General features: G+C 37.3%; 1 protein-coding gene across 4 annotated transcripts in view; it reads right to left on the bottom strand.

Moving 5' to 3' along the window:
- Positions 1-20,757, bottom strand: part of ANKIB1 (ankyrin repeat and IBR domain containing 1) — an 85,345-nt gene that overhangs the window by 36,417 nt on the left and 28,171 nt on the right. For all 4 annotated transcript variants that reach the window (XM_064409892.1, XM_064409910.1, XM_064409905.1 and 1 more), the window contains exons 2-3: positions 15,764-16,032; positions 3,025-3,325 (exon numbers count right to left, since the gene is read on the bottom strand). In XM_064409892.1, the coding sequence (XP_064265962.1) occupies positions 3,025-3,325; positions 15,764-15,951 (489 nt within the window). In that variant the 5' untranslated portion in view covers positions 15,952-16,032. The remainder of the gene's footprint in view (positions 1-3,024; positions 3,326-15,763; positions 16,033-20,757) is intronic.

Below are 20,757 nucleotides of genomic sequence, written 5' to 3'. Positions count from 1 at the left end.
TTGCTATCTCCCATTTTCTCATATGAAATGCATATTTGTCTTCTATTGTATAATAATGAAAATAAAAATACTTTTAAAAGCAAATGTTTCATCTTCAGGAAGGATAGATAGAGCACCTGCGAGTGAAATGCTTATAGGCAGAATTTATCGGGAAGTTGGATCAAATAAGTGGCACTGAAACAAGAGAACGAGAGCAACTTATAAAGTCCTTTGCAATGAGTTTCTTTGTCAAATCTGAAAGAATAAAAATTCAACAATCAACATAAAAGCAGTAGTAACACAGACCTAGGAGACAGTCTGATATTTGTTTACAAATAAATCACATCACAAGAGGCTCTAAATCAAGCTTATAACCATGACTTATTTTGGATGAAAGAAAGAGCCAGACAACACCTCTATGTAATTCAGTTACCACGTACATAGGTAGCTGGGTCTGAGCATACTTCAGCTAGCAAAGACTGCATGGTGACCTGCCTCCCTGGTGAAAATCAGTAAGTATGTAAATAATTTCTAAGCACATGTTGAAGACAAACTGCTGGTGTGGAGCTTGAGGAGCTGTAACAACTTGGGGCAGCAGAAAGAGAAGGTACAGGGGCAAGGTTCAGGCTGTGCTACTGGAGGTTAAGTATCAGCATCCAACAGCAGCATCCTATTAACTCCTCTCACTACTGAGCAGGGAACCAGAGAGAAAGAAGCTTAAATAGCAGCATAGAAAATGGCATCAGGAAGCTGAGTTTTCATTCATTAGAAGCACAAAAAACTAAGGATGATCTGTATACTAACAGAATAAAAGAAGGGTTGGATATTGGAAATAAAAACACCCTGCCTGAACTTCTACATAAAGGACTAATGAAAAACCAGAAGGAAAAGAAGAATATTCATTTCAAGGGGGTGCACATCTGAGGCTGGGGAATTGCAATTACAAACTTTAATATTTCCAGACAATGTCTGGAAACTTGGTGGAATACAATCAGCAAACATAATGCAAGAATCATAGAGAAGGTGATGCTATATACCCTTTTTTAAATAAACCCCAAACAAACTGATAAATAAACAAATTAACTCTACCAAGAAATACCAGTGGAATACAATTCTGCAATTAAACAACCAAAAAAAAAACTTTGGTGAATGACCCGACTATAACCATAACAATAAAGGTAACATGGCTACTAAGAATAAAAGTGCTGCAGGGAAGAAAACACAAAAATAAAGGGAACTTCTGTCACTGCATCTCCCAAGAAAATATATAAGCTAATAAATTACTCTGAAATTAAAATTTCAGACTACCTAGGTCACTAGGTAATAGACAAAAGTCAGTAAACACATGAGAGGAGAAGCAAGTCCTGACTTTGTCCAGAGTAGACTGTAAGACCTAATTCAAAATGTTACTTATCAAAGAACCACTCATTAACAATTCCGAAGGAGTCATTACACTTGCAGAAGCCATAAAAACCCAAGAAATCCACTGCCCACTTTCAAAAAGTGGTACTAAGAAAGCGTGGAAAAAATTCCAGAAACATCAGAATAATCAGTGAAGAGAGAAAAACAGGACAGAATCATATGGAAAATAAGAAACTGAAGTTGTCTCCTGATGAACAATGTGCAAAGAACAAAGTCTGGGAAAGGTAAATGCAAAATCACAATAAACAAGACTCTGACAATTTTTTGAGCTGTATACCATGTGCATAAAAATGCAGAATAAATAATTTTAAAACATCACACAGTAAATCTTTTAATGTTTTTGTAAAGTTGATTGCTGGACAAAGTGTAAAAGAAATCTCATATCACATATAGCAGAAAACTGGTATGAACTGTTGGATTCTCTGTGGATGTACCACACACACTTTATGAAGGACACAAAAGAAAGTCTTTCAAATTGAAGTCTCAGCACAACAGGTTCTAGAAAAATCAATAAAACAAATACTAATATAAACACCCGGAATCAGATGGTACTTCTATTCATGAGTCCTAAGGAAACTCAAATATGAAACTTCTGAACTATTTATTAGAATATGCAGCTTACTGATTAAATCTGTGATGGTACAAAATTAGAAGGCAGTGAAAGCAACACCAATACTAAAAACAGCTCCGGAGAATGTTAGGAAAGATCATCAGGTTTTACTCCAGATAGAGGTCACCAGTGAAATCCTAGAGGTTCTGGGACCTACTGTTTAAATATGAACTTGCTATCTAGAAGAGAAAGTGAAAAAAGAGGTGCTAAACTTTCCTGATGATACTAAGTTACAGAGCAGAGTTTGAATAAACATGAAATTATGAACAGAAGGAAAAAAAAGTAAATTTCACATGCAAATGCTGAACTGTGAAGTAATTGTTGCCATTGAAAATACAAATCTTGATGTTAAAATAGACAGACTTATGAAGACGTTAGCTGTTTTTGAAAATGTTAGATGTCTGCTCATATTCTTTATATTAAATTACCAGCACAATTAAATACTAGTTCTCATTACTTGATACAGTTTAAAAATAAATTGGAGGCAAGATCTTTAAAAATTACTCCCAATTACTCATTACTATCCACTACTTTGACAATTTTAAAAAGGCTGGACACTGTAAATTAAAGACATCAAATCTGTTCTAGAAACATGGACAGCATTTCCAGTCTCATCTGCAAAGCAAAATAAAAAGAGCTCCAATTTTCTCTCAGGTTGTTCTTTCACTTCTCTTTACACATACAAGATGCCTATGCCTACCTTTAAACCTTTATCTCCACTGTTACAGTCTTGTAACTAATTCCAATTTTTATATGACTTCATGAGTTTTCTTTATGTTGAGGAGTTATTTTCATGAAGTTAAAGCATACGTAATCAATTTATTTCATTTTTCTCTACAGTGTATGTTTTTGGGCTGTTTATCTTTGCAATTTTTCCAATTGATGAAAAATAGAATTAAAAGTTAATTCAATATAACATAACAGATTCCCTCCCCCACGAAAAAAAAAAACTTTGTGAAACACTGTGCATTCAGTTACTCATAATAAATATAAACTTCTAGGTGAGCTTTTACCTCAACACAGGTTTTCATCCCTGAGGCAGCAGCATAGTGCAAAGGTGTATTTTTTTTGTTATCAACAGCATCAATGGCTGCTCGTTCATACTGTCCTTCATCCAGCTTTGCTCCCTTCCACTTCAGGATCATCTGCAGGCAATCAGCTCTTCTGCAGTCGTCTTCCGAGGGCCGTGTCAGGCGAGGATGAAGAGCTCCCTCGGAGATCATGATCTGAGGTCCCATACACAGCAAGTGCATAGATGTCTCATTGTGCACGTTCCTTTTATTGGGGTTACCATCGCGAACAAAAAGGAAAGTTCTGCAACGGGGGAAAGAAATAGATGAAAACTAATTAGCACATGATTCCATTCCTTTCCTTGAAGTGGGAATGGTGGATTCTGACAACTCTCCTTCTTGCAAAGATTTAGATCCCCATGCTAGTGACAAATGCTCTTTAACAGGGAAATGCTACTAGACTGCTCTCCTCCATTTCTCTTAGAAGTCAAGAGCCAAGATCTGAATGAATTATTGAAATATCATTAAGTACCATATACAATTACTTTGCCAATGTATGAGAAAGTTTATTCTACAATTCTGTGTTGCATTGTGATAAATGTTTTAAAGGCACAAGATTGATGAAATAGGTACTTTATTTCTTCTGCTCTGTCCTGAATAGTAGTGCATTTAGTAGTTTGCAAATAGATAATGACAGAGCAATTTGTTAAAAATTCATTCTCCTTTGCCATATCATCTTTAGTCAGATGTAAATGCAGCACTTACTACTTCTTAAAATATTATAAATACTATTCCTGTCAGCACTGCACACATTGAGGAATGACTATTGACTTTTTCAATAGGGAAGTACAACATAATGCAAACTCTCCCCTCTATAGGTGATAGAAGCTGGCAAGAATGTAAGTGTTCTCTTGAGTACTTCAGAGCCAGTTCAAAGTGAACAATGTTACCAGCAAAAAGAATCACCTTAGGAATGAAAGGAGAACAACAGGCTGATTCTTAGAATCTCAGCTCTGAATCCTAACAATACCTGAGACAACACAGCTCCCTTCCTGCTTCTTGCCAGCAAGGATTATGAAAGTTACAATGCAGGTCTGAAATGGAAGAACCAAGACAAATCATAAAAGCCCCATGCATCCAAATGTGCTTTAGCTTTTGAGGTATACAAAAATTTTTTTTTCTTAAGGGTGAGTAAATGGTAGGTAATGACAGAGAGGAAAGATTACCTCTTTGAATGACTGGTACTGGGGTCAGAGAGACAGAAATGGTAAAAGAACTTCATGTGAAGGGAGGAAAAACAGGTATTGTTCCCTCAGGTTCCCAGAAAGGTAATACCAAGATAAATCTGATGCATGGCACATGCATTCAAGAAGTCACTGCAAAAATGCCTGCACTGCTCCCATAAACCCCCTCACACATAAATCCTGCACAAGTCACTGTATGTCTCCTCTCCAGGCTGTTCCCTAACTCCAAACAGTTTGCAAATATGAAAAAAACCAGTTATTCTGGAACCCCATTAAGTTAGTGCTGGGGACCAGGTTCCACCCTCTCTGACCACACCCTTAAGACTAAGGAAAACCAGTTTCAACCACTTTCAGGCAGCTCAGGCACATGAAAGCAGGTGTTGCCTACATACAAAATCAGACAATATTGCTCCTGGTGAACAGTGGTGAGAAGAACTTAACAAACTTACCCAATTTGACAAAAAAAATTAAGCTATAGCATAAGGCAATAACCTCAGTTATTGCCTTATGCTATAGCTACACGTCTAAATACCATCTCTTCTTTCTGTTGTCCCTGAATACATACCACCTTTCTCTCTCTCAGAGTTCACTCATGCTTTGTTCAGGACAAAGAATAAGCCTGAAACTATTTTATTAATAAAGAAAGAGGCTACACAGGGTAGACAGGAATTTCCCTTTCAGATATTATTGAAAATAGTCTAGACAAGTATTTCGGTATTAAAAACTAGGCACAATGATCTGGTCCTGCAATGGAAGAATGTCTTGATAGCTATTTCGTCAGTTGGATTTCTGTCTTTTCTTCGTCCTGAAAATGTCTGACTGGTTTGAATTTAAAATAAAGCTTATTATTAAAACACCATTCTTTTAAATATATGGCAACAAAGTATTCAGAGGAAAACACAAAACAGTTGCCCTATTTTGACAGCAAAAACGTTCCTTAGAGAAATCTCTCCTTCCATGATAGCTGACATGATAGAGGCATTTGTTAGGAAATATGAATATGCCGAACTTGAGATTAAAGATCTTGTCAAAAAAAGTAACAGCATATTTTATTTCCTTGAGGCTTTTTGTTTGTTTTCAGAGGAAAGGGATTTGGCTACACAGGCAAAATGCTTCAGAGCCAATTACATGAAATGGTAAGACTAATCAGTATCAAACACTATCCAAAGTGTATTTGTTTGTTTGAATTAGCTTTACAGAGTATTAAACTAGAGACAGAAAGAAAGGAGGGGAAGGAAGGTGGGAATGTCAAAGACAAAAAGAGAGAAATGGAAAGGAGAGAGAGAAGAAGATGGGGACGAGATAGATTCTACAGAGGCACTTGGATGACTTAAAGTTCAGAAATGACTAGCATCCAAAAGTGGGCAAATAATACATTTAACATCCACAGATTCATTACTCAATAAGGCTCCATTTTTAAGAGTGGTATTTTGGTGCATAAGACTTTCACAGAGCAGTGCTGTAGATCCCTGCAATTTGGCTCACAACTTCAGAGATATAAGAAGCTAAATTTTGCCTGGAAATGTACTGATAGAGTGAAAATATGCATTGCCGATGGGAAATATCACTTAACCACAAGGCAGACAGACTTTACTCTAGTTGCAGTTTCCAGATTTTGCTTCAATCTGTAGCACTTTGCAGAATCCAAACTTGAGGTGACAAAAGTATCATAAAAGTGTTGAAAAAGTGACAAAAAGGAAAGGGCTGTAACATTCACACCTACTACTATCTGTATTTGCAAAAAAACCCCAAAAACAGCAAGAAACTCAAGATCACAAGGCTGGGAACTTGGATAATAAGCAACTGGGACATGTCCTCACATTGGGAAACTAACAACACAACTATTTCTTCAGGTTTGCAAAAATTCTTTGATGTTTGGGGCATGAAAACCACCATATTTACAGTTTCTTTCTCTCTCTAAACAAATGCTATATATATATTTCTGCTACATATAGATACACACTGCTAGAACTAGATGATCTTTAAGGTCTCTTCCAATCCAAACCATTCTGTGATTCTATACTTTATTTGTAAGCATAAAAAAACCATACAAAAATGTACCCATGTGTAGAACAATAAAAATTAAAAAACAGTGTAAAATGAAATAATAAAACTGGTTCTGACAGCTGGAGGCTAAAGCATGTCTGAATATGCTCAAAGACAGTGAAAGTAACAATTTTCAAAAGCAAAACACTGACATATACTGTATAACGGAGACAGTAAAAAAGCCCTTGTAAGTACAGCCTGCTGAAGAAAGTTACACTGCAAACTCCAGTGCAGGCATGAACCTAAAGCTCACAGCTTTTAGAGAAGTATTAGTATTAACAGAAGAATCTGAAGAGCATTAAGAGAAGTATGGGTAAGCCATGAGTTAAAACAACACATAGAAGAGCCAAGTCATGTTATCCAGTAATTTAAAACTCATTTGCAATGACTTAATTAATACTATTATTGAATCATTCAGCTTTCAACACAATAGGCCAATACTGATGCACTCAACCTTGAATAACTATGATTATTTCACTAAAAGTACTTTTCTCCCAAATATACTATAAGAAAACAACCACAGTGTACTAGTAACCACTTGAAGAAATCTTTTTAGTCATTACTGTTTTAAATAATTTTGGGAAGAGTACTGTTCTTTACCTGATGTTGAAAGCCACATCCAGTAAATATAATTAATGTTATTCATTATACAGTACTAGAAAGTTATTTATTAGTACTTCAAAGTTTCTTCTCTGTTTCACCAAGACTCTTAATAATTTCTTACATTAATCCTTATATTTGTTATACTGCAGGCCAAAGAAAAATTATGCTTTATTTATGGTTCCTACAACTGTTAGGAGGAACAGCAGCACCAAAACAGAGATTAAACAATTCCTAATGCAAAAATGTATCAATTACACCTGTAAGTTTCTTGTAACCAGAACACTATTGTTTTTATTTATGAATTACTGAAGTTTAGCATTCCCTTGGACTGTTCCTAAGATCCCATGCTTCTTCTGGCTTTTATTTCAATATTCTGAGTAGGATTTCAAAAGAAATAGAGCTGAATGCCAAATCAGAAGTGGCATCCACTGAAGCTGGCTGCTTACCAGCAGCTTTTGTGACAGTCCTCTGTAAAGCAATATCTGTGTGATTTGCATCTCTGTCTCTGGCCCTTTCTTACATACAGCTCTTGATGGCTAGAACTAATTCTAAGTGCCATCCTTCTAGCCTTGTCTCCAAATCCTTCCTTTGAGCACAGATTTTTTCTGAGACCATCCACGCTGAATTCTCTTCCCACATACTCTGTTGATTATTACTTTTAGATTGGTCTCAAACAAATGTGAGATGAAATAATAAACATGAAACTACCAACAAGTATGTTCATTGTCACCTTTTAAACACACAGATTTGTATTTCTGCACAGGACAACTCTCTTTGTATCAGTTTGTAAATGACCTGGCAGTGTATGCTATCTAGTGTTGATATTATTTACATAGCAGTAATGAAGAAATTACACAATGAATACTATCAAGTTTTTAATCATTTGTATTTCTAAAAACCATAAATGTATTAAGAAATTCTCATCTTTATCTCTCCCACCATAAAAATGTTTTCAATTTGTATGTCACTTCATCTTTAATGACACTAATTTTTATTTTCCTTACATGTCCAAATGATGCAACTTCATTACATTAAATAGAATAAAAAAGTGTGAATTAAAAAAAATCAGATCATCCACGATGTGTACCTTGGCCAGAAGAAAAACTGGATCTATATACAACATCACTTAATATTTTGCTTGGATTTTGCAATTAAATATAAAAATTAATGAGTTCTTTCTAAAAACTTTGAGCCAACAGATCTCTCTGGTAAGGAGGGCACATGTGCCTCAAACCCCAGGGTGAAGTAAAGCCATTTGACACAATGATTCAGTATTAACCAATCAACTAGACAGAGTCACAAACTCTACCTGGCAACAAAATTAGTTGAAATAAAGATGTGGTCATTCTGGTTGGCAAGGACCAAAGCTGTACTCCTCTAAAAACCAAAGAAAATTTTACTTTGCCTGTGGTAAAATGTTCATGATGGCTCTATTGAGGAGAACAGACAACACAGAATAAGAAACCTTTGTGCGTACTGCATTAATAGATCTCATTTCACCAGTCACCAACAAAACAATCTTACTCTGCAATGTGTGATTTCCACCAAGGAAAGTAAAATTAGAACAGTTTTCTCTGGGTGCAAAAAAAATAAGCAGCAAGAAGAAGCAATAACACACTCAAGAGGGGCAGCTGTAACTGCAGAGCAAAGGCAGTGCTGTGAGCAACAAACTCATAAGCATCAGGTCTCTTTAACATACTAAGGTTAAAATAATCGAAGTCAGACAGAAAAAAATCAGTTTTAGGACCTAAAACCACAGCAGCTGGCTTGCTTTTGATCTTTGCTGGTAGGTCAGAGTGTGATTAGGATAAAGTCTACTTTCTGTTTTGCATTTTGTGAGGAAGGCATGAGGAACACCAGGGAAGACACCTTGGGAGGCCACACATGTCAGCTCAGTGAGAATTGCTTTTAACTGAGATTTTGAGCTTTAGGGAGAGGAAAACAATGAAGTCAGCCAGATAAAGGTCTGAGTTTTTCAGCCTGTCGTACTGTATTTTAGAAGACAGTGCCCAACTGGGTGGCTGCCTTTGAGGAACAAAGCAAACGCTACTGCTGCTACTTGACATCTGTGGCTGCTCCTCTGTCTTTGGCAGTTTTCTCCAGGATTTAGTCACAGTAAAAACCTGATCACGTTTAAAGGCTTCCTATTTATACTTTGTCCATCATTTTGACTTTTAGACTGACTATGATGAAAAACTACCTTACAAATTACTATTTTCTACCAGCCAGTCAGATGCTCTGCTACTGAAATCAGGGGCACTTCAATTCACTTGGTCCTCCTGGCTTCTTTATAAACATGCTCACAAAGCCCTGTGAGATCATATTCTTCATTGATTATTCATCTAATCAAGAGCTCCCTTCAGTATTTCATATTCCAATGAATTTGAAAGGGGACCAAGACTCACAACCACACAAAACAACTAATCTAAAAAGGACCTTACAGAACCAATTCAGCAGCTGAGTGCAATGACAACAAAGCCATGTTAGGATCTTAGATCCTAACATTGCACAGATCCTTCACCACACACCACCAAAGGAAAACATTTAACACTGTACCACAAGCAGTATCTCCCACAGAAGCATTCATGTCTCATATTGTAAAATCATCAAAGTTTTCAATTTACAACTTTGCAGGTGCTTACTATTCAATTTTACATATTTAGAATAATGTAGGATGAGATTCATCTTCTCAGTTCTGGTGATCTACAGTGCAGACAACTACAGCTGATCCAGTTCTCTTAAATTCCCTTTGAATCAATGAGAAGAAAGAGACACTGCTGGCGCACCCTTAATTTAAAACTCTTTATGGTCACTGTCACAATACATGAATTGTGCTGTTGCCTGCACTAATTATTCTGACTAGATTTATTATCTATGTGTATACTGACTATAAAGGAGACCTAGTATGAGTAATTCCAGTAGAGACAAACTTTTCTGAATAAAATTAATTTAAACAGAAGTATGTTTGAAATAGTTATCTGTATAATTGTTGATAATTAAAAATAAGCTTGCTTTCTGTTGCTCAAAGTGAATGATCTAGAGAATGACATTCTAATAAATTATTCAGATGAAGTAGTGTATCATGTATTTTAATTTATTAAACCAGAACAGAATTATTTTGTTATGTGGAAGAAAGGGAATATAGTTGGGTGGGTTTTTTTTGTATTAAAATCAGAATCCAAAACTTAAAAAAAGGACTTTTAGGACAGTAGCTTAGACAACTATTATGCCTTAATGACTTTTCTTCCAAATGAGCTTTAAAGTTGGTAAACACCAAGCAAATGCAATAATTCAAAGAATTACCATGAGGAACAAAAAAACATGAGGAAAAAAAAAGATTCCTCCAGGAGTTTTCTGAACCACCTACTTGAAAACATCCATACATTCAATACAAAGTTCCTTACACTGGGATCCTCTAGTTCTGGTTAATAACCCCACATTTTTCCTATTTGCCCTTATTAGACAAAGATCTGCTATGAACCTTATTATTTTTCTTTTGTTCACATTTATATCAGAAGTACTGTTAGGAAAGCAATTTAAAAAGGAACACTAGACTTACTGTCAAAGCATTGAATAGATGTTCAGAAATTTAATAAAGAAAAAATGTGAATTTTAGCACCTTTCTGAAGATTTCAGCATGAATCATTTAGGACTATTTGCATCTCAAAGTTTAAATATTTACAGAAATTCTGTCTGTCAAAACAGTGAAGTAGCCTTTTTTTGATTTCCATCTCCAGAAAAAAACAATATCAAAAATTCCAAGCAGCTTCAACCTTATCAGAAAACAAGCAACTAAAGCACTTCTCTAAAGCCAGATGACCTGTAAAGAACAGGGTTTTCATCAATACTTTTCCTTAACATCTATTTTTGCAGCATAAAAATCCTCTAATACCCTCTAAACTTCAGAGAAATCTTGTTCTGAAAAACAGTCTACACACATGTCCCTCAAAATCATCCAAAACTAATTTTCAACATGACTGCAAATGGACGAAAAGCCAACAAAACCTGGCATGGGAAAAGACATTCCTGAATGTGCTGTGACGAATGCAACATTCACTTTGGGGTCAACAAGTTTTCTGGCAAATTCACCCTCTACAACATGCTGGAAATATCAACATACTTTTTTTGATTGCATTACAATTGCTTGGACCAGTCCTTATTGAAATCTCTTTAACAGGCAGAACAAAAGAGGACTGTGGCTGAAATTCCAAGAGATGCATAGCCTAGAGGAAACCACCACTATTTTGATGTTCTGTCATTCTTCTGAAGTGAAGTATACTTCCTAATTTTATAGCAATGAAACAAGAGATATTGCCTATGAACAAATCCCAGGCACATTTACCAATGTTTCTCTCTGACTGGCTTAGCTATGCCTTCATTGCCAGCTGCTTGACCACTATTACTGAATGGCAGACATCAAGAATGTTAAAAGAAGTGGGTTTGGGTTTGATTTCTTTTCTTTAGTTTCAGCAATCACCTCAATTTCCAGAATCTCTGTAACAAGAAAGTCTTGTATTTCTTGTTCTAGGAAAAAATCAGCTTCGTAAACCGCTCCTCTGTCTCCCCAGAGTTCCATGTTTCTGTCATCTCCTCCTCCCCCCTCTTCAGGCCAGGACCAGCAGCAAATGCTACAACAATCCACTCTTGGCTTGAATACTCACAAAGTGCTCAGATACAGCAGTATGAAGCACACAATGAGGAAAATCTGTCACTGATCCAAAAAGCTTCCCAGCAAAGCTGCAAAACTGAAAGTCACACCACATATATTGCAAAATGACAGTTTATCTAAGGGTTTTTTTTTTTTCCTTTCAACGTCAAGCAAGTCCTCGTGATTTCCAGTCACTCCATCTCAAGCAGCCTCTGGGAAGTCTGTTCTCTTGTCATAGATCAGGAGTGCCTCACCAACAGCCAGACTCTAGTGAGTAACTTTCCACATTGATAGCAATTCTTTCAAACTAAGCAGTCAGATGGTCTGAAATGTACCTTAGGCAAAAAAACAAAAACAAAAAGCCTGAGGGCATTGGATATGCTTCATCATCTGAAGACTGCCATTTCTGAAGAACATGTTTCCAGTGTAATTGTCTGTAATATTTTTATACACATTCAGGGAGCGAAATTTAAATTATCTTCTTGAATACGAATCTTCTGTCAAGACCTTAATTCACAGGGAAGCAGGATAAATGTTTGTAATGGGATGAGACCAGTGTGGATGTTGTATAAAGCTCTCAAAATTCCTGTATGGGGTGCTTCATGAACTGCTCCAGTGTGGGTTCCTCCACAGAGTACAGTCCTTCAGAAACACACAGCTGCAGTGTGGGTCCTGCACAGGGTCACAGGTCCTGCCAGAAATCCTGCATCTGTGTGAGCAGCTCTCCACAGGCTGTGCAGCTCCTGCCAGGAGCCTGATCCGGCATGGGCTCTCCATGGGCTGCAGGCTCCTTCAGGGCACATCCACCTGTTCTGCTGTGGGCTCCTCCAGGGGCTGTGGGTGCATCTCTGCTCTCCATGGATGTCCAGGGGCTGTGGGAGGACATCTCTGCTCTCCATGGATGTCCAGGGGCTGTGGGAGGACATCCTGCCTCAGCACAGCCTGCACCACGGCTACAGGGGAATCTCTGCCTCCAGCACCTGGAGCACCTCCTGCCCCTCCTTCTCTGGCCTGGGGTCTCTGCATGGCTGTTTCCCTCACACATATTTCTCACTCCTCTCTCACAGATGCTGTGCAGCATTTTTCATCCTTTCTTAAGTACGCAATCACAGAGGTACCACCAGCTTTGGCTAGTGGTGGGCAGGTTTGGAGCTGGCAGACACCAGTTGTGCCTGGTGGGGGGCACACTGATCTCTTCTCACACAGATGCCATCCCCAGAGCTCCCTGCTACCAAAACCTTACCCCATGAACCCAGTACAATGCCCTTCTGTCAACTCCTCCTGACTCCTCAACCTCCTCAGCTGGGGGCTGAGGGTTACCCTGTGCCAGCCTTGGAGCAGGGGCTCCTCTCTGCTGATCAGCTTACTAGCCTGAGATCGAGTCTTGAAAAATTCTCACTTGAGCTAATTAGATGTGGTCAGCAATTTTTGGTTTTTAAACATTAAATGCTATGTTAAAACAAACTGGTATGTCAGGTAAACATTATTCAGGGCTGCAGACCAAGTTATACATTAATGGAATGTAGACTATGTTCTGGTTTTTATTTCAACATTCCTAGTATACTAAAGTTTCTTATGATGCTCATTAAAATGATCAAGAAACAATCCTAGCATTTTAAGAAAATCTTGCTGAATCTTGTGAAAAGAAATTAACAGTAAATTTTCAAATTTTTACATCTTGATCCTGCTTCTGGGCTATAAATGTTGGATGAAAAGTGCAGCAGCCAGATGACTCAGATACTTGCTGCATAATAACCGTGCAGCTCAAAATCATTGAGAAATTTTTGTTGGCTTAAATTTCTGCCAGCAGACTTCATGCTGGATTAAATCAAGTTTGTGCAGGTTGGCAGTTTTGCTTCGTGACCCTTTCACCTCTTCTCCAGTTTCTAGTTTCTTTCCTTCTGAGACCACTGCAGCAGGATGTCCCCAAGTCCCTTTCGCTGCAAACTCGGTGCCTGTGCTTTCACCATGCCTTTGGCCAGTCACACCACCCTCAGCACTGCCAGATAGGATATTTCTAAACATCCCAAAATATCTCTCTCAATGCAGTCTGTAATGCAAAAGGTGTACCAACAACTGCATCACACTACTCTATTTTGATAAAATCTCACACAGTAAACTGTAAACACATGTCAGTTCATATCCACCCACAATAATACTATTGCCTGTAAAGAAAACCTGAATTATATGGTATGCATGCAAGTAAATGCTAGAGCTTGTAGTTAGTGGTGCTACACATTCCCCAATATTTAAAATGTTTTATGAAGGGAAAAACATAAGATGTTATACTACTATGGACATCTCATTATTGTACATTTCTCTCAAAATACAAAGAGATTGAAATTAATTTATTTTTAAGTACCAAACTTTATCAGTAAATCAAAGCATTCCTTTTAATGATCAGCTCATTTAACCCCTGCCATATCCAGGACTTTCTGCATCAAAAAGAAGCAGCTTAACACCAAAGTACTTGTGCCCTTTCTACTATCAACTTAGCAAATAGACACACTGTAAGGCTTACATTTATTCACTTTTACTACTTTATTTAGATAAAAAGGCCACATTTATGTGCAGTACATCTTAAAGACAAGCCCTTAGAAAGACATCAGAAAAGTTAACAGCAAAAAAACTTCAGTAAAGTACTCCTCACAAGTGCTACAATTCTAACAGTCTGGGTTTTCAGAACCAGACTCCAGCAGATAAGACACCTACCCTATGTTCAGAGACAAAAAGTGTATGACAAACCCTTGACTCAAACAAGGCAAAATAATTATTCTTTTGATCATTAGTTTGCAATGTGTGAAAAAAAAATTCTGTGAGACTTAGATGTTGAAGGTCCTATGAAGCTAGTAACAAAATAGCATTTCTAAATTACTTTTTAAAAAAAATACAAAGCAGTTGAGATTCCATCATAATGATGCAATATGAATTAACTAATGCACTGCTCAGAAGTCAGTAATTATGACTATTTCTTTGCATATGTGCAATTTCATGTGTCCTTGTTGTCTCAATGAGGCTATAATTTCTTAAGAGCTATTTTCTTGAGAGAAATAATCTGAAAATCTCAGAGGAAGAAAATAATATGGAAAGTTTAAGTAAAAACTGGACACTATTTTAAATTCATTTTAATTAACTTTTTTCTATAGGTCAAGAATTAGGAATGGGGAGAAAAATAAAAAGTTTCAGTGATGAAATTAAAACATCAAATTAAAAATAGAAATACAGATTACATAGGGAAGAAGAGAAAAAAATTTAGCCAAATTTGAGGTAAGTAAGAAATTATAAAATAAAAATCTGGTTAGATGAATCTAAAACACTGAGGAAAAATTTATGGTGAGAGGCCAGAAAGCTAGTAAAGTTACAGCATATAAGGTATAAAACAAACCTTATGAATACTACAAACCCATTTAGACTAAACAAAAAAAAATGAAAAGAATATTACCAATAACACAGTTTAGTATTTATTTCTGTCCTGCTTCCTAACACGAAGAAGAGGCTATTTATGAAATTCTCTCTAATAGTGCTTACTGAAGAAGAGGTTTAGCAATGTCTGCCTGGTATTACCTTCACAAAATACTAGATGAGAACAGCTTGTATCTGCAATGTCTGAGTAAGATGTTAATCTTTAATTGATCTTAGAGCACTGACAAAAACAAGAAAGAATGGAAATAGCCAATATTAGGGATTACTGTCCATGTTGACTGCAGCAACAATACACTTACTTATTATCAAGACATTAATGTTCACTGTTATTATCCAACTCAAAAAATAAAAGCTGCCTGAATAACACAAGAATAAATATATATTGTACCATCTAGAAATAGTTACAATCAGTGTATTATCCACAAAGCTTTGTAAACAGATTATTTAAAGACAGGAAAACACATCAAGAACAGTGGAACAGTCACTGTTTTCAAAAACCACAGTGTAGGAGTCTTCAGGAAGCAAGCTAAAACTGCCCAAGACTAATTTCACAAGAAAGGAACAGATACTGAAATAAAATTAAAGACTGTTTATCAGCCTGTGATTATAGGCTAATTTGCATGTTTTCTATTACACAAATTCTGTCTGTGTAACACACACATGCACATATATGTGTACACCTATGCACACACACATTAGATGTTTATAACCTGGCTGACACTCTTGCATTTGCTAAGTCAGTTTTTCACAGCCAAGCCAAGTTTCAAATGCTGCTTACCCCAGGATACGATTCATTCCATGCCTAGCAGCATAATGGAGCGGAGTATTGTGCTGGTACGTTTCTCCATAAGAAGTATTTGGGTCAAGAGTTTCTTTTAGTTGAGGGTTGCTCTCATAGATTTGGCAGGCCAAGTTTTCATCTCCATTTATAAGAGCTTTGCGGAATTTGGTGGTTGTATTTCCCATGTTGCTATCCTAGCTATCAATGGCACTTCTTCCTTTCCCCTTCATCCACTTCTTGTGTGGTTCTGTAACATGCTTCACAGCCTAAAAAAGACAAACAACATTCCAGTTATTCTGTAAAATTCTTTTTCCTAGATGAAAAGAAAAAATACAGAGCTATAGCACTGTAAATAGGCAGGTGAAGAAGAAAAGAAGTACATAGGGCCTATAAACACTCCTCATGAATTGCTGAAATCTTCCTAGGTAAATGCACACAAATTCCCAATTCTTCACAGATTGTTTCCCTGACAAACTGTGGGTCTCCCTCCCTCTGCAAATATCTTCATTACCTACACTCTTCAAACCTATGGAAAAGAAATGGCTAATATTGACCTGTACTAGAAGACTGGCATGAACACTGAATTTCCATGAATGAGAAATGAATTAAAAATTAGATGTTACTTCAAAAACAGAACAGATCTGAAGCAAAATTCTTACACAAGGAAGAAAAATTCTTCAAAAATATGCAATAAAGTAGACATAATTTTAACTCTTAATTAAAGAAAATTATATTAAAATATGCTTGAAGCACATGAGCTTGTATAGGTGGGTGTACACAGCACCCTTCTGTGCCAGTAAGATGAATGCCCATGAACACAGGAATTACCATGGCCCCATTTTAACAGCTCTGCTAAGCAGACTCTTTTAAACACCTAGCCCCTTACACTTGGATTTACAATGAATGGGTCCATACAACATCTGGCATCTGTGCTGGCACAAACCAACTGCACCTTACAGTACTTCCAAGTACCTTCCAGCTGCTGTGCTCCCCAGTCTCTCACTTTTACCTGATGGAGGCACCCAGAAGATTAAGCTGCAAAAAGACAGGGCAGACAGAGCATCTCTGCTCATGACAGGGGACAGCAGGAGCTTATCTGGATGTGCAGCTGGAGAGAGCACATGTTGGTTTATGTCAGGGCACAGACAGGAGAGTCAGCACCGGCAGCAGCTGGTAGCACAGTGAACCTTCTAGGAGGTCCCTGTTGTGTGTGAGTCATCCCATCCACACTGCTCCATGCCAGACCTTTCACCCCACAAAGCACACACAGGGATCCAAATATGCCAGGCACAGCAGGTTAGGGATTGAGACTGTTTAGTGCACATAAAATCAGACAGGGCAGGAGCTGCCCAATATGTTATGTTCAACTTAGAGGGGCTATCTCAAAGCTACTATTTCTACATTGGCTTTCCAACACAGTTACTGGTGTCCCTCCAGCCCTGTAGTCAGATGAAACAGAGAAATGCAAGGGGTCTAGAGCTGCAGAGAATCCACGGGAATCAAGATGAAGATAAAATTCACACTAAAAGCAGTTGAGGAAGTCTGGTGAACAGCTGCAGTGACACACTTTTGTTTCCCCAGAGCTGTTGTCACCAGCTGCCTCATCAGCTAATCTCATCAGAGTGGTCAGGTCTGTTCAAGAAGGAGGGAGGTGGCCGTTGTGGCCTTTATTTTAATCCTTTTTCCTACAAAATTGTGGTAAAACAACCCTTATTTTGAGGTGTTGTGAGGTAGCAATGACACTGCTGTATCAGCTGCCTCCACATACTAAACATGATTTCAGCAAAGGAAGAACCAAGTAGGCACTCATCCAAACACAAATGGACATCCTTCATATATCTAGTTATAACCACAAACCAAAACCTAGATTATTCAATCACACTACAGATTCTGCAGCATTTTGTATCCTTCTATCATTGATATATTTTAAAACACAAACATGCAGATACTACGCAGGTATAATATTTATATTCTTCAAGAAAGTCACTGCATGTTCACATTACTATGTCACAACTCTCAGTGCTATAAATTAATGTGTTTTCAGATGCAAAACTAGTTGCATACTTTACATACTGGGTAGTTTCAGGCTTTAGTCTATGAACCTTTAGTCTATGAAGAAAAGTTCTACACTCTGGTTCAGTCAGCCAGCAGTTCATATTACATTCAACAGACAGGATCTTAAAAATAACTTGAAAGAATGATTTCACTTAAGTTTAACAAGATTAGTTTGTGGTATTATATTATCTGTCAATTCCTATCTACCATCAGTAGCTCTCAAGACTATAAACTAAATTAATGAGAACAAATGCCTAAAAGATATCAGAATCATCATGGAAATCAATAATGAAGATCTCACTAATGGCTGTAACACTAAGAAAAGCACAAATAATTTGAAATTAGAATGTAACAGCACCAATTTCCATGCATTTATTTCTGGAAATTAGCACACAGATAACTTGCATCAGCTGCAGAACATGCTGCTTCTTGCCCAAACTGGAACATTAAACAAACCTGGGTAGGGATGAATGAGAACACTGAGAGTAGAAGGAGATAAGATGGTGCCCCAGGCACCTCAGAGAAATCTGGGACAGGGTGGTTCTGTTGAGATATTGAAGATGAGATCTGAATGGATTTAGGCAGGGGTGTGGAAACGCACAGGAGAAGTGAGGGTCTCTGTGGGGTGAGCTAAAAAGCTCAAGTCATTTTTGTGTAGAAAAGGCAAAAATCATTAATTCTTTTGTACACTGAATAAACTTTATTTACTTTTGATGCAGTATGGATATATTAGAATGTTGTACTGTCATCAGCAACTACTAACATAAAAGATGTTAGTACTATTATGTACATTATCAAATCATCTGGAAATTTTAGGAATATGCAGACTGCACCATGGAAGTCAGTGAAAAAAGTAGTGACATCTGCTTTCTTTAAAAAAGCTGACAGACTATGTGTCCAATAAAGGGCTAAATATGACACAGACATGATGCAGAAAGGTGAATGAAATAAAAAAGAGTAAAAAACTTGTTTGTGTAAAAGGACCAGACTCCAAGGGAAATGAATCTCAGTCGAAGGAAAGGGAGAATTCTAAGAAGGATTATGATACAGAGCTATGATATAGCTTTGAAAAGACACAAATGAACTCCAACACAAAACCAAGAATGAATGCAGAGGTATTGAAAATGTAGCAAAGGCTAAGGTAAATACAGCCATCACATTATCAAAATAAAATGGAAGATGATGGAATGGGGATAGTCAATGAAGGCCCTTCAGGTGATGGCAAACAGCTTATATTTGATGTGATAACAAGAAACTGATCTCTGAAAGAATGGAAGGAGAGAAGTGACAGAGTCAAAATTAACCCAGAAAACAATTCTCTACTAAAAACACATGATATGATAAACTATATTAATGTCTGTCACCTTCATACAATATCCACAAAGTTTTTAATTTTTAACACTACAACAGACATTAGCCTCTTAAGCTTCGGAAATTTGGTGGGCCACACAGTAGTATTTTTTGTTTTCTGAATTGCAATTAAACAGGTCAGCAGAAACACAGAAAGACACGGGAGAAGCTGTCTCTGTACCCTGGCTCTAACAATTGGCTCCCAGCATGTTTGGAAGTCCAGAAGAAAGAAAGATGTGACAGCTGCTGCCTCTCTCAAGCTGCTGCAGTTGATGAGTGCCCTTCCGTAAAATATTCAAGATCTGCCCATTTACAGTCATCAGTTCATCTTTCAGCAAACAGCCCCACTGCATCTGCCACCAAAGCAGCCTCTGCCTCAACTGAAGGAGAAAAAGACAAAATGTCAGCTGATGCAACAAAATTCTGACTTGAGAATGGCTGAAAGGGGGCCAGTCTGATGCCTTTTAGTGTAATTATCTTTCATGAAAAGCTTCCAACCTGTTACATTCTCAGAGAACAGATAGTTAACAAGCAAAGATGGAACCAGACATTCAGGGAAAGAAAACTTAGTTCACTCCTTCAGCCTGTCATTCTGTGTTTTTAGAGGTGAAGGGCATATAACACAGACATTTCCTCTGACACGGGTGGCAGGGAAGTGGTCTGGAAGGTTATCAGCCAGTCAGCCTCCGAGACCTGGAGAGCTGAACTCAGGTGTTGCTAAAGCATTTGCAGCAGCTCCTGGGCACACATGGATAGGGTGTAGTGTCAGTGTCACTGGTCTTGCTTCCCTCTTTGTATGAACCTGGCATTTAAAATCCTTAGGCTCTTTTTTAGTGTCCACATCACAGTGGAAAAAAAAAAAGACCACACAAACATGACAATTTTCTAGTATTTTATCTAAATAAAATGAGACTTGAATAGAATTTTACAGGACAAACACAGGATTATTTTTTTTGTAGGGAGATCTATTCACTGAATTGTCAAGCTCTGTGCTAACTGTATCATGGCCTTTAGCATAACCTTATATAATTTATCATAACCACAAACCTCATTTTACATAAAATGGAAAAACTAAATGTAATGTTTGAAAAATATATCCCATATTATTTCTGAATACAAACATCAACCATCTAGTTCTAATTTTGAAAGTATATTTCTTACTGTATTGCCAAATGGAAGTTCCAGCCTAACAAAACCCACCCTAAAGTTTAAGGAAAGATTCATATAAACTCCAACAGGGCCATCACACTTTTCTGCCTTAGCAATGAACAGTAATTTCTATGGCTTTATTAGCACCACTTTGGTATCATAGCTCAATAAAAATTTAACAAAGAGACAGCCACTCTAATAGGAGCTTGATGATTGAGTACAAGATGAAAAAAGAGTGGATAAAGAAAGACGTGAGTAGAGCAAGGAAGCAGTGAGATTCTGAGAGCAGTTGCACCAGCTGCCCAATTACTATTGATTTTTCCATGGGCATCATCATAGAAGTGAGTCTGAAGAAGAACAGCAATGACATCATAGGATTTTAGGAGTTCCTCCTTTCTAGGTGCCTGCTAGAAATTTGTAAAAAATAGTAAAATATT

The sequence above is a fragment of the Passer domesticus genome, chromosome 1 (assembly GCF_036417665.1).
Source record: "Passer domesticus isolate bPasDom1 chromosome 1, bPasDom1.hap1, whole genome shotgun sequence".
Taxonomy (NCBI): Eukaryota; Metazoa; Chordata; class Aves; order Passeriformes; family Passeridae; genus Passer; species Passer domesticus.
The sequence above is the reverse complement of the archived record's forward strand: the minus strand, read 5'-3'. Positions and strand labels throughout refer to the sequence as shown.